Source organism: Triturus cristatus, chromosome 6 (genome assembly GCF_964204655.1).
Source record: "Triturus cristatus chromosome 6, aTriCri1.1, whole genome shotgun sequence".
Classification (NCBI taxonomy): Eukaryota; Metazoa; Chordata; class Amphibia; order Caudata; family Salamandridae; genus Triturus; species Triturus cristatus.
This window is the reverse complement of record NC_140589.1, coordinates 1,769,247,198-1,769,268,667: the sequence shown is the minus strand read 5'-3', so window position 1 is coordinate 1,769,268,667 and position 21,470 is coordinate 1,769,247,198. Positions and strand designations below refer to the sequence as shown.

Genomic DNA, 21,470 nt, shown 5'->3' with positions numbered 1-21,470 from the left:
CTCATCAGTGAGGCTCACAATTATTTTTGATTAATAAGAAGTATTTAATTGATGCTTCCTCTGGGTCTAGAAGATCTGGTACAAGTAATACACACATAATACACAATAAATTGATTTAACAGCCACGTTTGGGATCCAGGGTGGAAGCCTACAACGGTGATGAGGATGTCTTTTTGGCTACAGCTCTTCCTCCACAGAGTGACACAGTGTAGGGAGAGTAGGATGTCAAAGAGAGTCTTCCCTGAACTTGATCAGCAAGCGGAGTGACCCCATAGTGTTCCTCTACTCTACACTGACGGTTGTTATTCCAAGCCAGAAATGCAACAAGTTAACTACAATAGAATGTGCATCAATGTAGAATAAAAATGAGATGTGAAGGTGGATAAAGAGGAAGCAGCTACTACAGCTGTGTCGCTAAAAACCCAACATGGCGAGAGCACAAACATGAGCCTCTTAAACAGGGGCACCTAACCATTCATGTATATGCACTCTAAGGAAGTGAAGACTGCTTAATGCTATGTTCTAAGTCCTCCAACTGGTATGCCCAGATGAGGGTCTTGTGCTGTCACAGAATCCAAGCAGGCATCGGTCTTCAATTCATGTGGACGTGGGCTGGTCGTTCTTGCAGGAACTTTCCTTTTGGAGTTCAGGACCAAGGCTGAATTTTCTGGTGTTCCTTCCAATCTGGGGTTGCGTAGTCAGGAAAAGATATTAACTAGAATGTGACCTTTGCGAGACTCAGTTGCATTCAGCCCTTCACATTGCTGTATTGTGACGTCTTGGGTACACAAAGTACAGATGCAAGTCCTGTACTTCGGATCCAAGTTGCACCTCAAGCAAAGTTCAAACAGCCTGAAACCAATCTGGGATTGCTTGTGTTCTTGTTCAGAGGAGGCACTGGCTGGCACTTCGATCTGGACTGTTCTTTTTGGAGCAGGAACAAGACTGATTGCATATGGTTGGTCCTCATCTAGATTGGCACCATGGGCATAAGAAAAGATGGACTAAAATGCAGCCTGAGCACCAGTAGCTCAAACTCTTACAAGTAACTCACCCATCACCTTTTGCCTTAGACTGTTTACATTCACCAGGAAGGGCCAGTAGGCACCATCCACAACCTATGCTGCAGGTATAAAAAATCTTTTTTTTTTTTTTTTTTAAAGGGCCAACGCTTATTTTCTACTGATCAGCTGCCATCACTCATCAGTCATGCAATTGCCTGTATGTGGGGACTGCAGTAACACAAGTTGGATGGCGATTCACTCTGGGTAAACACACCCCTATCAAACAGATTTGAGCACTATAAGTAGGAGCACTATTTTAGTAAATTATGTGCCATGCCTAAAAGATGACATTACTTGTGCTTCCTAAACAGAATTAATACTAGGTACACTATACGGATTAATCAAGGAGAATGGCATAAGTTACTAAGACCTGGACAGTCGACACTGCACAATCTAATTATGGAACCAGGTAAGGCAACCAAACATAAATAATTTCTTTGAACTCCAAAGCTTATGCTAATCATGTTCTATTTTTGCTGCCTGCACCAGTCCGCAGTTAAGTTCTGCTTTCATATCTTTTGTACAGACCAAAGCTTAAATGTATCTAAGATTAGAATACCTTTTCTCAACTAAAGCACCCAGGTTTTTTTTCTCCAAGGATCTGCTCCCATTCTTTTTTACCGTAGAGATATCTGGAACTACTCACACCACCATTCAAAAAACTCAAAATGACTTCAAGTTATTCATTTGATTACAGCACTACTGAGTATTGATACATTTCAGAGATTCCTTTTACTTTATAATCAATTTTCTTTTTAAGACTATGTCACAGTGACTCTCAAAATGTATCCTGACAGTCCATGAAGAGCATTGATAATGCATCCATTATTAAATTCTTCCATCAGAGGCTGATAACAGTTTCTTAATCACAAATAAACCCAAAATGAATAAGCAGGTTGTCAGAATGTGTTTTTCGGGATATGAGGTTCGACAAATATTGTTATTTCCCCCCAAAAAAAGAAATCTTTTTAGAAGCACACACCCAAAAACTGATGGGATGGAAAAATCTGAAACTGGGCCAAAAGTGAAGTTCAAATCTTGATCCTTCATTTCACATATAATTTTTTCACAACTACGGAGTCGAACACCAACACTAAAATGTTTTCAACTGTATTAATTGTGCTCAGACCATCCAAGGTAGAAGCTACTCACTGTATGATTGAGATCAAGACCATGATATATCAGGAAATGAGAAGGTGTAGGTGGTATTTGGAATGGGGTGGGACTGCAATACCTCTGCCCCACCTATTGTGGAACTGGCACATTGTTTAAATCTTCTGTGGTCTTTCCAGATTAGAAAAGATAAGCACATTAATGTAATTACAATGTGTGTTTTGGATGGACACTCAAGACTTACTTCAAAGGTACTGCTGGAAGCCATATGCCAGTCAAATTTCTTATGAAAGTTTTCAGACTGTCATTCTCGAAGTTCCAGATATTCAGATCACTTAGGTGTAAATACTTTTATTTTACATTTTGTGCTATTTGGCAAGTTTTTTTCTGCCTAAACTATACATGAGCAAAACTTAGTATTCTTCTTTCTTTGGTCTCAATCTTCTTTTTTCTGCTGTAACGTTTGCCAGGTTGGTCAAATGAGTTATGACGTTTGCTGGTGCTGCCACCTTCAAGTCTGGAGCACATTTAATAGTGGGAGACAAGGTCCTGATATATGGCTTGGTCTTCTAGAGGCGATAAAGGAGCTACCGGGCCATCACGCTACGAGTCAAACTGGAGGAGAATGCAGCCGCTTTGTTTTTTTGCACAGGCTTCAAAGTAGCATTTTTATTCTTCTTAGCAATACCATTTTTATGTTTCAGATTAGTGAAGATAGTTTTTTATAGATCCATGAGGAGTAATTAACAGTGCTGCACCAGGAAATTACTGCCTAAAGCGGTCCAGATTGAAGCAGCGCTTTTACACAACTAATGGCCTACCTGTTTTCTGGAATAGACAATTTCTTTCTTTACATTTCGGCAGCAATAAATAGATGAAGTAGACTATATAGCTATGTGCAGTCAACACAATTGTAATTTTACAACACCAACTGTCAAAATCATCATACCTGCTCAAAATATTTTGTATTTTCTTTTTATTTAACCAAATTTTATTAGTATTAGAATTGGAAACACACAATCAACAGTTTGCCTACACGGAGGGCGTAGAATACAGAGAAAAGAATGCCCAGAATGAGTCTTTATAAGCCACTATATTGCCACAACTTCCCCATACCTTTTCCTGCTTCTGTGGACAGTCTCCAGACTGGTAAACTGTTTCTCCAAGCTTACCGCACCAGTTCATCGCAGGTCGCCAGGGGAGGAGAGGAAAGAGAGCTCCAGCAATCTCTCTTAGAAAGCACGGTCCAATAGCCCAGTAAGGTTTGGTCTCCCCGTGCTCCCTCAAAGCCACCAACAATTCCCAGCAAAGCAATTCTGGGAGACAGGTCCATAGGTTCTCTGAGCACTGAAGTGAGTAGCTGAATGTTTTCTGCCAATATCGTTGAATTCGGGGGCATCCCCTTACTACATGAAAAACCATGAGCCTTGTCTGCCTGACATCGGAAGCAGGCGGGCGTTGGTAGTTTGTTAACCAGCCACAGTCTGATAGGTGTGAGATAAGTCATGCCACTTCAAGGTGAAACACTGCGTTGTGTCACCCCCACTCAAGCAGTCGTTTACTACCAGAAGGTGGGAGGCGCAGTAGTACAACTGGATGTTTGCCATGCCCATCCCATTGTCACATGGTGATCAGAGACGTGCTATAGGCCAGTCTAGATGGTCCATTAGTCCACAGGTAGACCCATATTTTTGTGAACAATGTCTGGAACCAACGCTGGTATATCCACAGGGGGGTATTCTGGGTCACAAATTCTGTGGGGTAGCAATAACATTTTAAATAGCGCTATCCTGCCCATCACATTAAGGGAGAGTTTGACCCAGGCAGCTAGTGACATTATCAGCTTGGACATAAGGGTTTTCAAATTGAGGGTCCAGGTCAGGTGTGGATCTTGTGTTATGGAGACACCGAGATAAGGGAAACTAAGCCTTCGGATGGGTAATGGGTCTACCAGTTCATTTTACTGTCATCGCACCTCAGGGAAACCAGGAGAGATTTAGACCAGTTGACCTTTAGGCCAGATCCTTAACCATAAAGAGTCAGCATCTGAAGAATCAGGGACCTGTTCTAGAGGGCTGCGAGAGTAACAGGAGGACATTATTTGCATAGAGAGCTACATGGTCCTCTAATGCCAACCCCTAGTCTAATCCCCATACCTGTGCATCACTTCTCACTCAGACTGCCAGGGGGCACCACAGCTAGGGCGAATAGGAGGAGGACAACAGTCATCCTTGTCTGGTGCTCTGACAGATCTGGAATGTTGCTGACAGGGTCCCATTAATCCGAACATGTGCTCTTGGATATACATAGAAGATTCAGATGTAAGACCAAAAGCAGGGTCCGAACCCCGTCTTTTGCAAACCTTCAGGAAAGTCCAGTCTACCAAGTTGAAGGCCTTCTCGGAGTCTACTAACGTCAGTGCAGTTGGATCTTTCAGTTTAGAAAGCTATGTCAGTGCCATCTGGACTCGAATGTAGTGTCTCGTACTCCAATGTGGTATAAACACATACTGATCCAGCCATGGAAGCAGCGTCTGGAGTATATTAGCCAGGGCTTTATTGTAGATTTTAAGCTCAGTGTTGATGAGTGCTATTGGTCGATAGGACGCACATCGCTTGGGGGTGAGAGGATATTCTGATTTATGTAACACCACAATAGTAGCTAGGTTTAGTTCCCGATTAAAATGCCCCTTTATCATCACCTTTTGGTGAATGGACAGCAGGTAGGCCTTAGGAGTGTTGAGCTGATGATAATACTCCAGGGGTTATATTTTGTATTTATAACCATTTCTTGGCAAAGGAACAATCATTCTACCCGGAACCTAACTCTCCCATCCACATAGCCCCTAAGAAATAATTCGGACTGATCTTGCAAATGAGAAAAAACACAATATTGGGGGTACTGGATTTTAAAATGTAACTATATTCTCCACATGCTCTCAATTAAAATTTTGGGGAGGAGAACTATAGGTGCTGCCCGGCTATGGTTTTCCATGCATGATACCACTGTCAAGTGAACAAATTGCACCACATCATCTTTGACTTATTCCCTTTAACCTAGTGCTTAATTTGAGCCTGTTGTTTCTGGTGCTTGGCACCGGCACTTAAATGTTAACATTGGCGCTTGTGACAGGCTTCCACAAGGTGGTGCTTTCTGGCTAATTTAGTGATTTCTACAACAACAGTTAATTAGTATTATAAAAAATGACTATTACGTGTCGCCCAAGCCTTTCTTATAGCTTTGGGGGCCTGAAATAATCCGAACTGTCACACTTGTAAGAGTGTGATGGTTAATATTTGTGTTGTTCCTATCATTGGCAGCATAGCAGGGTCAATGTGTGGTGCAAGCTGCAGTGGCTTCCTGGCGAGAGCCGTAGCACTTGATTCTAAAACTTTATTAATAGTTTTTTTACAAATTAAATACTGCTTTAACCCCTCAACTTTCTTCCCGTATTTCTCGGTCTTCTTTAATCATTTCCATTTAACCCCATCCCTTCTCCCAAACTCTACACAACCCTTTGAATTTCTTCTTTTTCTCTCTTCTATGTTCCCTCTATGAAAGCATAATCAGAGAATTGTCATATTTTTATAAATACTTCACGTGATTCCATCACAACACAATACTGGTGTTCAAAGAAATTAAATACCAATGTGCAATTAACAAATACGACAACCATGAGATTCATCAATCCCAGAGCAACATAATCTTTCTCTCAAGACTCAAATAAAACAAAAAAAAAAACAATACCCTGAAATGAATGATGCCATTAATGCAACGCTACCGACAAAGTACAACTATATATCCCTTTAATAAAATGATTACATCCAAAGTACAAACAGCAATATCTACTCACAGCACAACTACAAACATATACTGTTGTAATGCACTGCAGTAGTCCCTTCTGCAGGAGTGCTAACTTCTATAAATAAAATGAAACTGCAGGGCTGTGGAAGGCATGTTCCCAACTCATAGAAAGTAGTTTGACTAATGCATATTAATCTGCTTATATCACTGTCTTAACCTTGGAAGGGAAAAATGCATATACATTCTCAGCACCGTGCAATCACATTCGGCACATAATCAGAATGTCTGATTCCACAAGGGTGACATTAGGACTTGCCCTACTAAGCAGTGAATGTTAAAAGCAGCAACTCAAACTCCAGTACACTGTGTACTGCTTACTAATGGACAGTACCAGCTCAGAGTGTCGCAGTAATAACATTAATAAGAGATTAGATATGTGCGGCCATGAATAAATAAAAGCTGTTTAAGGCAGCGATGGGTGGCGCGACATCATGGACAAGCAGTCCAAAAGTTGAGTGGTTTGCAGAACGATAAGGTGCTTTAAAAAATTGGTAATAAAAAGCCAAATCGTTAACTCATTCTTAACCTATTTTATATGAATAACAAAATCAGTGCAAGACAGAGCCTTTCAAGCCACACAAACAAATGGATTATGAAGACAATAAAAGTAATTTGTTCCAGTAACTATATTACTAGATATATACTATATTTAATACTGCTTCCCTGATTGTCCTATCACATAATTTAGCAACACACAACCAATCTTCTGCACAGCTGGGTGTGAGCCTTTTCACACTATTAAATACTCCGCTACTGCCAAAGCATTTTGTGCCGGACTCACAACACCGGGCTGGGACAGTCTTACATCTACTCTTATGGACCTTCTCCTGCACTCCTGGAAATCTACGACAGGGGCCATTTTATGTAAAGGGTGCACGGCCCTATCTGAGTGACCATTCACCTGCAGCATGGTGCCCAAGGCTCAGATTAGGCAAGTGTACTCTACTGTTGGCTAGCCCCAAGGTAGCCGCAAATTTGATCCTGCCCTCGGGCAGTGCATTAGTGAGAGGCAGGCTGGCTGTTTGAAGAAGCTGATCGGTATTTCACAGTGCAGGGAGCAACCTGCCTGCTTTCAAAACGGGACATGGGTCCTCTGCAGTGAGTGACTGTACAAGCTTGCAGAGGAATGTCTGGAGTGGTCCATGTGGCCTCATTGCCCCCTCCTTGCAGCTTGTGTGCACAGTCAATGCCCCTACAACTGGTCTCTTTGCATCTCCACCCACATCCATAATATACTGCAGACACAGAGGAATAGTGTTTCTTTTCCTCATTAGCATGGGGGTAATTCCCTGTGCTAAAGAGGGAATGCTATCCGCGCACCATTGTGATCTGTATTACAGAAGTGGCCATGCAAGCATTTGACGAACCGTATAAAATACCAAAGTAACCGGTGGGGTGCAGGAAGATGATTCACATGTGAACAGATCCTAATGGGCAAAATACATTTGTAGGGATTTCCCACAACGTGGAGAATCCGCTTGAGCAAATCATTCAGAAAAGTGAATTGGTACAACTACATGATTATTATTTTATTTTTTTAACTAATGGAAAAATATTCTCCCAAACCCCGTTATGGTAATAATCTAGTCGCTTCAAGGCTGGACTATGACAATGCAATCTACCAGGCAGCCCAAGAAAGGCGTTCCAGCTTATCCAGAATTTGGCAGCCTGGTTAAGGTTTAAGGAGGATCTGGCCTAGCAGCTTGGACTGGGCTGTTACCATTGGGGGCAGGGTCAAGACTGATCAGCATATAGCTGGGTCCAAACTAAGGTGGCATGGTTGGTGAAAAACTATGGGTTGGAATGCGGTGCGAGTGCTTGCCAGTGGCTGACATTAATTCAAGCCTTCCATCAAACATCTTATTTTTGATGTCATAAGATCTACCAGCAAATTATAAGGTCAAAGAGGGATCCGTATGCAAAGGTGTTGGTAGGTGGAACTGTGGGAAAGCTGAACATCAAATCAATGTAGAGCCTTCGAATGCCCGGATTTGGTCTGCCTAAGAAGACATGGTGGCAGTATTAACTGCTTCATTAGAGACATATTCACGGTGGCAGTGCGGTCAGTTTCAGGGCTCATATCCTCCCTCCGCAGCACTCTTACGCTACATGTTGCAGCATGAGATGTTGTGTCCTAGATTCTGCTTTCAAATGTTTGCAAAATTTGAATTAGAGCCACATCACAGTCAGAGTCGCCCTCCTATTATTTATCTCAAGAAGTGTCGCTGTTTGAATGTCACTTTAAAAAAACAAAAAAAGTAAAAAGGTAAGTCCTGTACTTGCTGTGCAGTAGGATATAAGGTGAACCTTACTGAAAAGGTCATAAACAGTGTGAGATTGCTTGCGTTCTCATTCAGAGGGGGCCTAGATTGGCAGTTCTGGGTGCACTGGTCTTAATGGAGAGGACAAGGCTGATTTGCATGCGACTGGTTCCTGCCTGAGATGGCACAATGGTCAAGAAAAGATGGACTGCAATGTGGCACATAAGTGTCAAACATTAAATAAATATCTTCACAACAGTTGAGTGAAAAAGGAACAGTTGGTACGGTTAATTCAGAAAGCCTGAAAGAACCGAAAAATAACATTTAATAGTGCCCTATGGAAGGCCTTGCTGAGCTAAAGATTAGACACATAAAAGGAAGTCCAGTAGCTAAGGATCAATTTTATTAACTCCACACCAGACCACCAAATTGTCCCATCGCCCGGCATAAATAGATTTTGTGAAGGGCTCCTGGTCGCAAGGATGATGTTTACCAAATCAGGCAGCAGGTCAAATGCATTCAGTTGCTGTTGTTCAATCTCCATGGATGTAGGTGTACATTCCACAGATTCAAGAGGAGGGCACTGCCCTGTTGCGGAGATAGAGTATCTTCCTGAAGTGGTACCTGATCGGAGGGCAGATGCACAACCTCAGAAGTTCCAGGTACCACACTCTCCTGTCCCAATCTGTACTCTGTCCAAGACCGCTCCAATAAACTGAAGCCTCAGTTAAAGCGTCATGTACAACTATAGCTCATTAATAGTGAACTCCAATGAAGTCAGGAGTTTTGCTGTCGTCTGGAGGATGTCTACAATGGACTGTGGGAAGCCCGCCTTTAACAGCCAGTTATCAAGGTATCCATTACTTCAAAGACAGGCTGCAACCACTGCCATCACTTTCTGCACACCCGAGGGGCACTGGTGAGGTCGAAAGGGAGAACAGCAAACTAGAAATGCTCCTGTATTACCTTGAACCGCAGGCAATGTCTGTGGGACTGCAGGAGGGGTATAGTAAAAATGCATCCTGCAGGACCAAGGACACCATCCAGTCACCGGAGTTCAGGGCTGAGAGGATCTGGGCCAGCGTGAGCATTCTGAATTTGCCCTTTCGAGCAGGGCATTCAGAGCTCAAAAGTCCACAATAGGTTGGAGTCCCCAATCTTTTTCGGACCATGAAAGTCACGAGAGTTAAAACACTCTCCCCTTTCAGAGCCTGGTAACCTTTCAATAGCACTCTTGGAGTAAAGCTTGCATCTCCTGCAGGAGAATGGACGGGCGCTCTTCTGAAATTCTATCTGATGTGGGGGGGGGGGGGATGTCTGGTGAGGAAAATATAAAAAGTAGGGCACAGCCAAGCTAAAAGATTTCTAAGACCCATCTCTCACACGTGGTTTACTGCCACCCTAGGAGGAAGTGCTGGATTGTGCCCCCCACTGACCGGATCTGCACCACTAAGGGCAAATTAAAGTGGTTTGTAGCTGTTGCTGTAGGGGACGGGGAATAGGAGGACCAATGCCCCAGCTGCTAGTGTTTCCTGCTGCTGTGATAGAATGTATAAGTAGGGGATACATCTGCAGAGTGAACTTTACATCATTCCACACAGATATTAAACAAAAATATCTGTGAACACCCACTGTGGAAATATAAAAGTTAAAACCCTATTTATTCTTCACTCCACAGTTTATTTCAACTCAGCCAAAAGAAACAGAAGCAACATCTCTTTGATACCCAGAGATGTAATGGCTTCAGTAAAGGCCAGGAACACATTTAAAATCTGTTGCTTAACATAGTAGGTTTACCACATGTACAATCCACCTTAACTAGCCATGAGTGATTAATTGATAGGTGCATTTGTAAATGACAGTTACCAACCTACATTCTGGTCCTACAGCCATCCTATGCTACTGACGATCTCTATGGACATTGAGACCTTAGGAGTAAATTCTCACTCAATACCCTTTCTTGCTGCACACTGCTAAAAACCTATCTCTTCCTTGCTCCTCGGAACTAAATCTGTACATCTGAGTTTATCCTGTTCATTCATTCCATTAATCCGATGTACATCTGCTTGCTATTTAATGTAACCCTCTTGTTCCATCTACAGTACGTTAATATCTTTTATGTGTTGCAGTATCATACAACACACAGATACATTTCGGCCAGGACTGGACAAGGGCAATACAAAGGTCAATGTTTGATAGTTTTTAGCAAACAGTTGTCAGCGGAAATATGGGTACATACTCAGTGTTTTGTCATGATATGTTATTTACAATGCCTAGAAATATGTAGTGGGTGCAGGGGTTTCTTATGCTTGTAGTTCAGACAGGAAACCAATTAGGTTCCAGAGCATGCCCCAAGAATATCTGATATCCCCAAATTGTAAATATAAAACTCTTCATGGGATACCAGTGAATAATTAACTTTAGACATTAAAATACACGCCAGCGTAAGTATTTCGATAATCAGACCTAAAATGTAGCATTACATGAAGGCTCATCACCTGTGGCAACTGACCATTTAATGCATGACAAAAAGGTGTCCAACAGTATAAAACTATTTAATGGATACATATTATTAGCTAATCAGTAAGACATCAAAACCTCCAAGCTTTCACATAGCTTTATGCTCGGAGTAAGAGGGGTTGAGCTTTTAAAGAGGACAATCATACAGAAAGGGGCATGAGGAGGAAATGAAATCTGAGACAAGCAGGCCCAAAAACATTTTCAAACAAGAGAGCTCTATGACAGGCATATGATAAGATGTACACAGACCTCTGGAAACTTTCACTAGTAACTGACACAAACTAGAATACAGACACATGACTACATAAAGTACACATGCGTAGATCAATCCAAGTAAATATAGTTTTTAATGTTAGTGTCAATCCACCTAAAATACTTGCCTTGTTGCTGCTTAGGTTCTGTTGCGTGGATATATCTTGACGACTTGATGATAACTGAAAACAATGCACACAGTCACTTTAAGAGTTCATTTAACGTGGGCAAAAACACAGCACAAGGCGGCAGGGATACGAATAAAATACCTAACAAGTCAGTCCCTTGTGGAACATCACTAGGAATACAGATATCACACTTCCCGTCTCTCTATCTTAAAAATATAGTTTTACCTTATCTGCATTCTGTTTGCTTTATCTGACAAGTGCAACGCAAATTCTTCCAGCGTACTGTAGTTTTCCCAAAAATAATTTAAATCCGAAGATTGTGTAGCTTAAAACATTTCTGAAACGCAGTGCAACCAGTTTTCTGAATTATACTGAGAAAAGGCAGACACTATAACCAATTATCTTACTGAATAATGCTTGGAAACTGTTCAAAGGGGATGCTAGATTGAGATTAAACATCTGCATATTGATTCCTGGGAATGGCTCTCTACACTAAAGAGGAAATCTGCAACGCTCCACAATGAGTGCTACTTAGCTGCGCAAATATAAGCCGTAGGGCAAAGACATAAGTGGATGAGTCTCTTTAGAAAGCACCACACTGTGCTAAACGTGTTGCCCTAGTGCAGCCTATGCATGACCTTGGCCCAAAAAAGACTTTAAATTAGATGTTCTTCATGCCTGACTGTCTTTACTAGAGTACAGCGGCAAGCAGTCTCTATCCTTTCATCCTCTGTATTTGTTTACCTGGAATCATCTGTCTATAAGGTCACCCAAGATATCACCTCCCACATCTCAACACGACATACACTCATGTATCCCAAAACAACCTCGAACAAAGACCCAACAACCTCATACACCCACAACACCCTAGCCCATAGAAAACACTTAAATATAAAAACACTAACCCAATCTTACTGCCTATTCCTGCCAAAGGAATTAAATATCAGTCTGCAATAAAACAGCCATAAATGCCCTCCTCCTCCACTTTATACTCATAAATAATTTGCAACCAGGTGTTAATCACACTGCTACTCAAGCGTCCTTGTCCATTGAATATACCACTTTCCCTCACATAATCCACACTAACCATGAAGAGGAGGAGCTGGTCCAAACAAAGAAAAACCACACTCCTGGATACCACCAGACACATCGCTGACGCCCATGCTCAGCCTCCTCACAAAACATTAGTTTAATTTCAAAGCATATTACTTTCATGACCTTATCCCGCACTGCACGTTTATTCTTAACGTCTCACCATAATCCCTAAATACAGTCTACCTCCCCCATCACCACATCCAATCAAGTCTCTCTGCAGTGACTACTTTCAACTCTCCAACATTTGTACTATGCTCTTCACATTTATCAGAGCTGTCCTTTCCCTCCTCCACCACAACCTTCACTTTACTACTACTACTGTCAATTCTGCCTTCTTTACTATAATCACACCATCAAAACTCATCCGTAAACATAGGATGGACTGGATTGGGGCCCAGAGTAATTACCAGTGGCTGAGATTAAAGCACTCAAGCCATCACTTTTATTTTTGTTTTCCTCAGTCCATCCTGTGCATCGTCAAGCATGTTCAACTTACATTTCATCCAGCAACTTGCAATCACCTCATGAATTCTCTCCAGTCTGACCTCCCTTAAGCATCATTCTTGAATCAGTGGTCATTACCCACAATGCTTTAAAACGAAAGTGATACAAAACCACTGCTCATGAAACGCCTCCATCTGTCGGCCAATATTTCACTAGTTTTAAAATCTTGATACGTCTGGTGTCCAACCATACCAAAAATCATCTCTCCACGCCAGGACAGTCTTGACTATCAGAGCGCGTTATAAATCCACATATAACATATAATAATCGGTTTGCCCGCTTTCATCTGGGTTCAGGATGCTCCCATATGGGATTTAGCTACCACTTTCAACTGTGGTTTAAACTTCACCTTCTATGGCCATCATGATAATTTCTCCACCAATAAGAACTTGCTTGATCTATTGGCTACTTTCTATGAAGTCAATTTCTCTACTCATATCACAAAAGTCATGATCCTGTCTTCCACTCTAGTATCACAGAATGCCGGAGTGTGATGCAGAAATGGACAGTCCTGTGGTTGCTTAATATCAACTCTGCTAAACCGGTGTTCAAGACTTAAAGGCAAATAACGCAGCCTGCCTGAACTCCATAACTGAGGCTCTGATGATACACTCCATCTCAGACATCCACAAATTGTAATCTCCTCAATACCGCACAATCACTCTGCATTATTAATATTTAGGGTTTTCAGTCTACCGGGATTACGTCAGAGCTCAATTCCTGAAGAGCATACAATCAAATAAAACCATCAAACTTTTATATTGGCCCCAAGTTAATCTCGGGCAACCTGTGCTCTAAAGTAGACGTTATCAAACTTGTGTACCCCACCCATCTCCCAACAACCTATCTACATCTTACTGTACATCACTATATGATATGGAAATATTCTTATTTATCACTCTATATATCACTGGCAACCATCTCAAATGGCTATTAAACTGCTCAATGGCATGGTCAATCTTTATCGTGACTATGTAGACAATTTCTAGGAGAAATGCAAGATTACGAACCCAAAACAATAGTTGCCCAGAAAACATACAAAAATAATCTGATTCTTGCTTTAGCCCAACAATGACTGCCCCTTTGGTATGGCATAACATCCCTTATCATACACTGTGCTTTTTATGCCCATAATCCTTATCTATGTTCGACCATCAAACTTAAACATCTTAAACATCCATTTTTCATCACCATGCCTTTGTCAAGGACAGAACATCAATCCATAGTAACATTTAATGCTACGCGTCTGTGCCAAGATTTCTGAATAATAAGTAACACTGACAAAATCGCTCTAGTTACTGTAGCACAATATTGCACATTATGGCTGAGAAGGCAACCAGAAGGTGTGGGGAGGAGTCTGGAGACTGATATCAGGTTTTGCTCACGGTAACCTTGACTCCTGAGGCTTGAGCCGGGAGACAGTTTGTAGCTGTGCGCTGCGCATTTCCTCGCTGCTGCTAATTCTGCTTTGATACTCGTTTTTAAACATTGCGTCCTGTGATGGTTTTTAATTTAATATCGTTTTTTTAACTCCACTTTCGCTCTTACCTCATTTTCACTGTCTCGCCTGACATTGGAGGGGGGCATTGAGGCGAGTTGATATTGTTGGTGGAGGAGGGGTGTGGAGTAGCTTAGGCGCCATCTTGGGTGGGTGTGTGTCGGTGCACTAGTCACTTTGTTTGGTGCCCTTTATATGCCGGCACTACGGCGGCCGAGCAGCGGGCGCGCCGCTGGCACGCCTAAGGCAAGCCCGTCTGCGCCCGTCCGTCGCTAGTCGCCAGGCACCCTGCTCAAATTTCTACCGAGCAGTTATTCGCGTGCAGAGCTGCTGGGGTTGGAGGCACAGTGCCCTACGTTCCGCTGGACACCCCAGGCTGCTCCTTTCAAGTGCAAACTATGTATGTTTCAGTTAGCTGGTCTGGACAGAATGCCTTCCGCTCCTGTGGTTACTGATTTTAAATTCCTTAGTTTTAACTGCAGGTCTCTTATGAAGCATCATGCGGAGGTGTTTGATTTACTTCATGAGGAGGCCCCTGATACAGTATTTCTAACTGAGACCTGGCTTTCCCAGGACTCAGTAGCTGTACCCTAGCTCGCCCTTCCTCAGGGCTATGTGTTGAAGACTGTCAACAGAGAGGGGGGGCGTGGTGGTGGCATCGCCATAATTATCAAAGATGTCTATAGTTGCAGCTTTGTAAAAGATTCTATCACGGGCTGTGAAATTGCTAGGTTTAAAGTTATGTTGACCCCTAATTTTACCATGTCAGGTCTTTTAGTTTACCGCCCTCCGGGGCCTGCGACTTGTTTTAAGGAGGACTTTCTCACTAAGATTGCTCTCTACGCTGGTAGGGCAGCAAACTTTACCATAGTGGGGGATCTTAATCTCCACCTTGAGTTGCACGAGAAAGCGGAGATCTCCAATTTTCTAGCGGATATGGAGGCTTTTCAGCTGGCTCAATGTGTTATCGAGAGTACCCATGAGGCAGGGCACTTGTTAGACCCTATTTTTTCAAATCTTCAATCTATACATGTTGTTTCCCCAGTTCCACTGGCTTGGTCGGATCATTATCTGGTCTCTTTTTCCTTACAATTGCAGGGGAAAGTAGTCCCCTCTCGCCCAGCCCCCATAATGAAGCATCCTTGGCACAAATTAGATCTTGGCCAACTGTCAGCCTGTTTGGCAGAGAGTAGGCCCCCAATGCCATGCGATGTGGAGGCTTCAATCTCTTGCTTCCACGAATGGGTTGGCCATAGCTTAGACGCCTGTATCCCAGCTCGTCTGGGAGTAAAAAGCAGAGGGTCCTCAAATTCCTGGTTCGACGCCTCTCTCGTTTCAGCCAAAAAGGGCTGTAAGCACATGGAACGTGCCTGGAGACGTTCTTATGACGACTCAGCTAAGCGGGAATACCGGGCCGCCATAAAACAATATCATCGTCTTATTAGAAAGGCTCGGACTGAGTATGTGGCAAAGGAAATCGTGGCCAGTACTAACCCTTGCAAGTCGGTATTTGCCCTACTTAAGAGTATGAGAAATGCTGGATCTGTGGTCGCTTCTCCGATTGCTTCTAACTAGCAGTGTAGTGAGTTGGCCGGCCACTTCCTGGCTAAGGTCGAGCAGATCTACTTAAACCTGCCTTTGGTGGACCAATGTGTGGGGAGTGAGGCTCTCATCACCTCTGGCCCCTTGGTGGGTAGCAGCTTAACTTCTTTTCCATCTTTATCCTCCGATGAGTTCACTGTTCTCTGTCGGAAGATTAAGTCTGGATCCCCAGTCGACCCTCTCACTCCTGCTCTATTTTGCCAACTCCATTCTGTGATTTCTCCCTGGGCTCGGGGATTGGTTAACTTATGTCTTTCCTCTGCAATGGTTCCCAGAGCGTGGAAACATGCTAAAGTTGTGCCACTGCTTAAGAAACCTTCCCTGGATCCCCGGGAACCGGCTAACTACAGACCCATTTCCCTTCTTCCCTTCCTGGCCAAGGTGACTGAGTGCCATGTTAATGCTGTTCTTTCAGAGTATATAGCTCATAATGCTATTCTTGACCCTTCGCAACATGGGTTCCGTGAGCATCATGGGACTGAGTCTGCTCTGTGAACAGTGTCGGAGGCTATCAAGGACAGTCTGGATAGGGGTGATTCCGTGGCTCTGGTCCTATTGGACCTTAGTGCCACCTTCGACACCATTTCTCATGCGATTTTACTAACTCGCTTACGGGAAATTGGTGTCGAAGGTGAGGCCTTAGACTGGTTTCGCTCCTTTCTGAATGATAGATCGTTTCAAGTGTCTATGCCTCCGTTCTCTTCCCAGGAGCATGCCCTGCCTCAGAGAGTTCCGCAGGGCTCAGTTCTTAGTCCGCTCCTGTTCAATCTCTATGTTCGCCCCTTGGCTGCGGTAGCTAAGAGCAAAGGCCTTGCATTGGTGTCATATGCTGATGATGCCCAGCTGCTGATCTCCTTCTCTAAGAATTGCAATGACAACTTAGAGAAATTTAAGGAGGATCTCTTCGCTGTGGCGGACTGGATGGCGAGTAATTTTCTGCAGCTAAACGCCAGCAAATCTGAGATATTATTGCTCGGGAAGGACCAAGATATATGGTCCGATGGATGCTGGCCGGAACGTCTTAAACCTGCACCCTCTCCTAAGAAAGTCGTAAAAAACCTTGGGATATGGTTTGACCAAGGCTTGACTTTTGATGCGCAGTCCAAGACTGTGGCTGGGGTGTGTTTTGGGCTCCTTCGTGGCCTAAGACCCGTGATTGGCTTTTTTCCACCCGAAGTACGTCAGACCATAGTCCAGGCCTTAATCTTGTCTAGGCTGGACTATGGGAACGTACTTTATTTGGGCGCCAATAGAACCAGCATTCAACGTCTGCAGCGGGTTCAAAACGCCGCTGCGCGTTTGCTGGTAGGGCTTCCTAGGTCTAGTTCAGTGACGGCTTTGCTCCCTAAATTGCACTGGCACCCTGTGGAAAAACGTGTTCAGTTTAAGGCTCTCTCCATGGCCCACAAAATCTTATCGGGTCAGGCCCCTTTGAGCCTGGCCAATCTTTTAACGACTTACACCCCCAGCCGCACTTTGAGATCGGCGGGCTGTGCTTTGGTCTGTGTCCCTCGCATCCATAGGGCCAGAGCTGGAGGTCGCTCCTTTCGGAACCTTGCCGCCAAACTCTGGAACTCTTTACCGCTTTCTATCAGATCTATTCAACAGCATTTTCCTTTTCGTAAAGCGATAAAGACTTGGTTGTTCTCTGGTCCTGCTGAGCCTTTATAGACTGTGTGGCCTGCTGTGTCTGTCGTTGGTGTCTGGTCCTGGTCAGGGTCAGGGTCGCGCTGGGACGCCCCCTTTGCTGGGGCAGCCATGCGCGTTACAAATTGAACTAATAATAATAATAATAACCGGGCTGATAAAATTGGCCCATGACTGCATAGTAACACCATCCACATTCCCAATCACTCTTCATGTCTAAACTTTTAAAACACTAAAAATCATTCATTGCTCTGTATTAAGAATATTGGAAAGAGGATTCAAAATTTTGAAGACTGAAAGTTTGCTTTACCTTTTAAACGAACGTAAATTACTTTTCACAATGACAGCACAGTCACTGTCTTAAAAGTATTGTCAACCTGAGTGCAATAGATCTAGTAATAAATCCTATAATTCAAACTTAACCCATGCACAGGCCGACTTGCATAAGGAGTTAGAAACACAAATACCCTCTAAACCTACTGAACAAGAAGAGTACATAAACATATAGTGTCAGTATGGGGAACACTTACCCGATGTACATTAGGAGAGCTGAGGCTCCTACGGTTTAGCTTTCCCTTTCCTGTTAATTGCTCCTTCACAGCCACCTCCTGTTAACAACCAGAAAAACAGATGAAACCTACAGGAAGCCTTACTGTTAAAAGTACAAAGTGAGAGACAAGGACATTTGTATACATTGTGGTATTAGTACTAATACCTATCTTCTGCCAGGGACACTTTAACAGTATGTGTGGAGCGTACTGAAGTCCTAGAAGTCAACTCGTTTTATGGGATTCTGCCAGAATATGAACTACAAAATATCACTGAGCCAAAATATTGAGAACCGAATAGATCCGGATAGTAAGTGTATGTAGGTAGGTATAGGTTTATCATACTTAAATAAGCATGTATGTATGTTGATAGTTTATATATCTTCAAGGTACCTAAATGTGGAATATTTAGGCCTTGATATTCTGGCTCCCTAACATTTTTGTCCTCGATATTCTGACAAATGTTGCTCAGATGACCACAGTGATTTGCTTCCCCCCCCCCCCCATTAATAACAGCAGAAAGATGGCTATCATAGCCATGCTTAATATAAATAAAAGGGCCTGCAGCACCATCATAAGAATTACATTTATAAGGACAAGCAGTCTGAAAAACATTATTGAAAAGTTAAGTGCATATTCTCATGATTTTATTGATCATTAATGGGACTGTGGTCTCCAGACCTGGTTTCGACGTACACCTAGCACGGAACAGCATACCTGTGACAAATCTTCTTTTACAAAATTGACATGAATACAAGCCTTGGATCTAAAAGACGGAGGAGCGTATGTTGGCAGACTCATCTGAAAAAACAATTTAATGCGTAAACCCATATAAAGAAGCTCCTTGGAGACACGATCACCAGTGCAGTTTTGGACAGCCAACACCTAATTCAGATATTCCCCTGCAAAATCATGCCCTCTCCCCGTAGCAATGCCCCAGGCATTTATCTAAACGGGTAGCTACTGCACTTGCTGAACAACAGTGTGACTGGAATAACACTGTAGTACTGGTACTTGTGCCGTTGCTGGATGGCTCTATCTAGGGTCAAGGTGGACTCACTTGCCCTATAATTTAGACAATACCACTGTTACCGACTATGATGAGTTTTGTGATTCTTACTAACACCATACAGAATCCATGCTTGGAATTTGAATTCCTGTGGAAGACTCTGGTGGGAACGTGTTCAGTGCAATTCTGCAGAGAACTGGGTAAACAATAATAGCTACCCAAACTATTGGAGTGGAAAGTCACAGGGGAAGCCAATCAATTGTGTTAGTCGAAGTTTTGTACTAATCATGATCAAGCATGTCAGAAGTTAGTTTGGTCAGCAGAGGAGCTAGATGGAAGATGGAGAGACACTGAGGCACCAATGATGTGGCGGGGCAAGGGTATCATGCAAAATGACATTCACAACATATATTTTACAAATTTTCGGCAAAATCACAAGTCTTTGTTTCAAGTTTAGTGAACAATGGACAAAGCAACATTCGGCATGTGGTTACTCCATTGCATGAATACCCTGGTGAGTTTGCACGGTCTTGGCAAGTATCAATACACACACCACCCTCTGAGATTCCAATATGGGATGACCCCCTACTGAATACTGTTACATGTCCTAAAGCCAGCAAGTGCATTAGTTGGAGACAGATTTGTGTCTGTAAGAGGATTAATAAATCAGCAAAATCTTGCTTGTTTCCATGCCTGTGGAGATTATTTCAAGATCGCAGCAAGAGATATTATTGAGCCTTTTGTACAGAATTATAGCTTTTGCAGAGTTTTGGTGAAATATTTTTCCGAATAGCTGGATAGCTGGAGGTTAGATTAGCACGGAATAGGGCTTCGGCTAATGATGTGGGGTTTTTTGGGGATGCTTTCCCCAGAAAAGGTTTGCCAGCAGAAATTTGTTTCATACAATAGAGGGCATCCTCAGTTGGAAGAAATGATGGACATTTTAAGTCGATGTGATATTGTACAAAGAAGAACTGCTTCATATCAATGGGTAAGTTGAGAGGATTAATGGAGTTGTGAAGGCATCCATTCACTCACCAGTAAAGGCACATTTTCATGCCTATAGGAGATTGCTGCTCTCCTTTACGGGAAGGGCGCCATTTGAACTATAGACAGAAGAGTGCAATGCTCAAACCGTGTCCATCCTGGTCACCTGTTGGGGGAGTTACAGGTTGAAAGAAATGGCATTTGCAGTTTTTGTGACGAAAATTCCAATGTTATCAAAAAAGGATGAAGTTGTATCTGCATTTATGCAGCACAATGCACTATACAAGAAGGTGGTGATATAAAGGTTATATACTGGGTTTATGACAAACACTTCATGTTAAGTGTGAAGGCTGTTCTACGACATCCCCACAAGAATTAGTTAAGGTTTGGTGGAGTGCAGAGTGGTTGAAAGATGATACGGTTAGAATTTGTCAAAAGTATCAAAGAGCAATAAATTGGTGGTGACTGTGTTGTTTGAGCAGCAGGTGTTAGACATTCCAGAGAGAGTAGATTTCCTCCGAATTTTCAAACACTTTAATCAGGTAATTTATTATTTTAGTTTTTGTAGTTATGTGTTTTGGTTAATGTGGGAGTCATTTGTCTTTTTCAGATTTTGTTTTGTTATGGATGCAAAAATGTTGGAAGAGATACAGGAAGTTAAGTCCCAGACAATGCGGACCATGTTTTGCTCAATTTGGATACAGGTGTATTGACGTATCTCGTGTTTTGGGTAATACAACCTGGAGTTTTGTGGTTCTTCCTATCACATGATCAACAACTTAACAGGTATATTTTGATCTTTTCCACCATATATTTGGAGCCGCCATCTTAAACGGCCTAGTATATCAGGAACTTACAAGAATGTGCTAGTGAATTGGACGAAATAAATTACTTGCCAGTAAAAGCAGTTTTGTAGTATACCAATACTATGTATTAAGTGCTTGTGCTGTGCATCGTCTTATGTAGTGGCTGGATTCGAAATGTATAATCTGATTTTCTCTTAAACCTACTCTGTTCTCAAACGTATGTGTTTGATAACAGGCTATTCCTGCAGATTGGATTATAAGTGCTTCCTGCACTCACTGTTAATAACTAAACCAGCTGCTTAATTCTGCAACCCATGTAGGCAGTTCCATAAATATGTTAGGCCAAATAGTCACCCATGAGGAGGATTTAAATTGACACAAAGCTGAAGGACTGCAAACACACCCCTCTTCACGATTCACCCACCAACTCCTCAATTCTAACCCGCTCCCACCAAACAAGTCATCAACTCACTAGTAAAGTTCTAGGCAGTACACAGAATGGGTTATTTTACTTAACACTTGGTTAGCAGTCAGCAAGACAATGCCAGAGTTAAATGGAGAGATGCTCATAC

General features: G+C 42.7%; 1 protein-coding gene across 1 annotated transcript in view; it reads right to left on the bottom strand.

Moving 5' to 3' along the window:
* Positions 1-21,470, bottom strand: part of KIF13B (kinesin family member 13B) — a 712,974-nt gene that overhangs the window by 92,617 nt on the left and 598,887 nt on the right. The window contains exons 34-35 of the mRNA XM_085613040.1: positions 18,079-18,156; positions 11,203-11,256 (exon numbers count right to left, since the gene is read on the bottom strand). Of these exons, the coding sequence (XP_085469166.1) occupies positions 11,203-11,256; positions 18,079-18,156 (132 nt within the window). The remainder of the gene's footprint in view (positions 1-11,202; positions 11,257-18,078; positions 18,157-21,470) is intronic.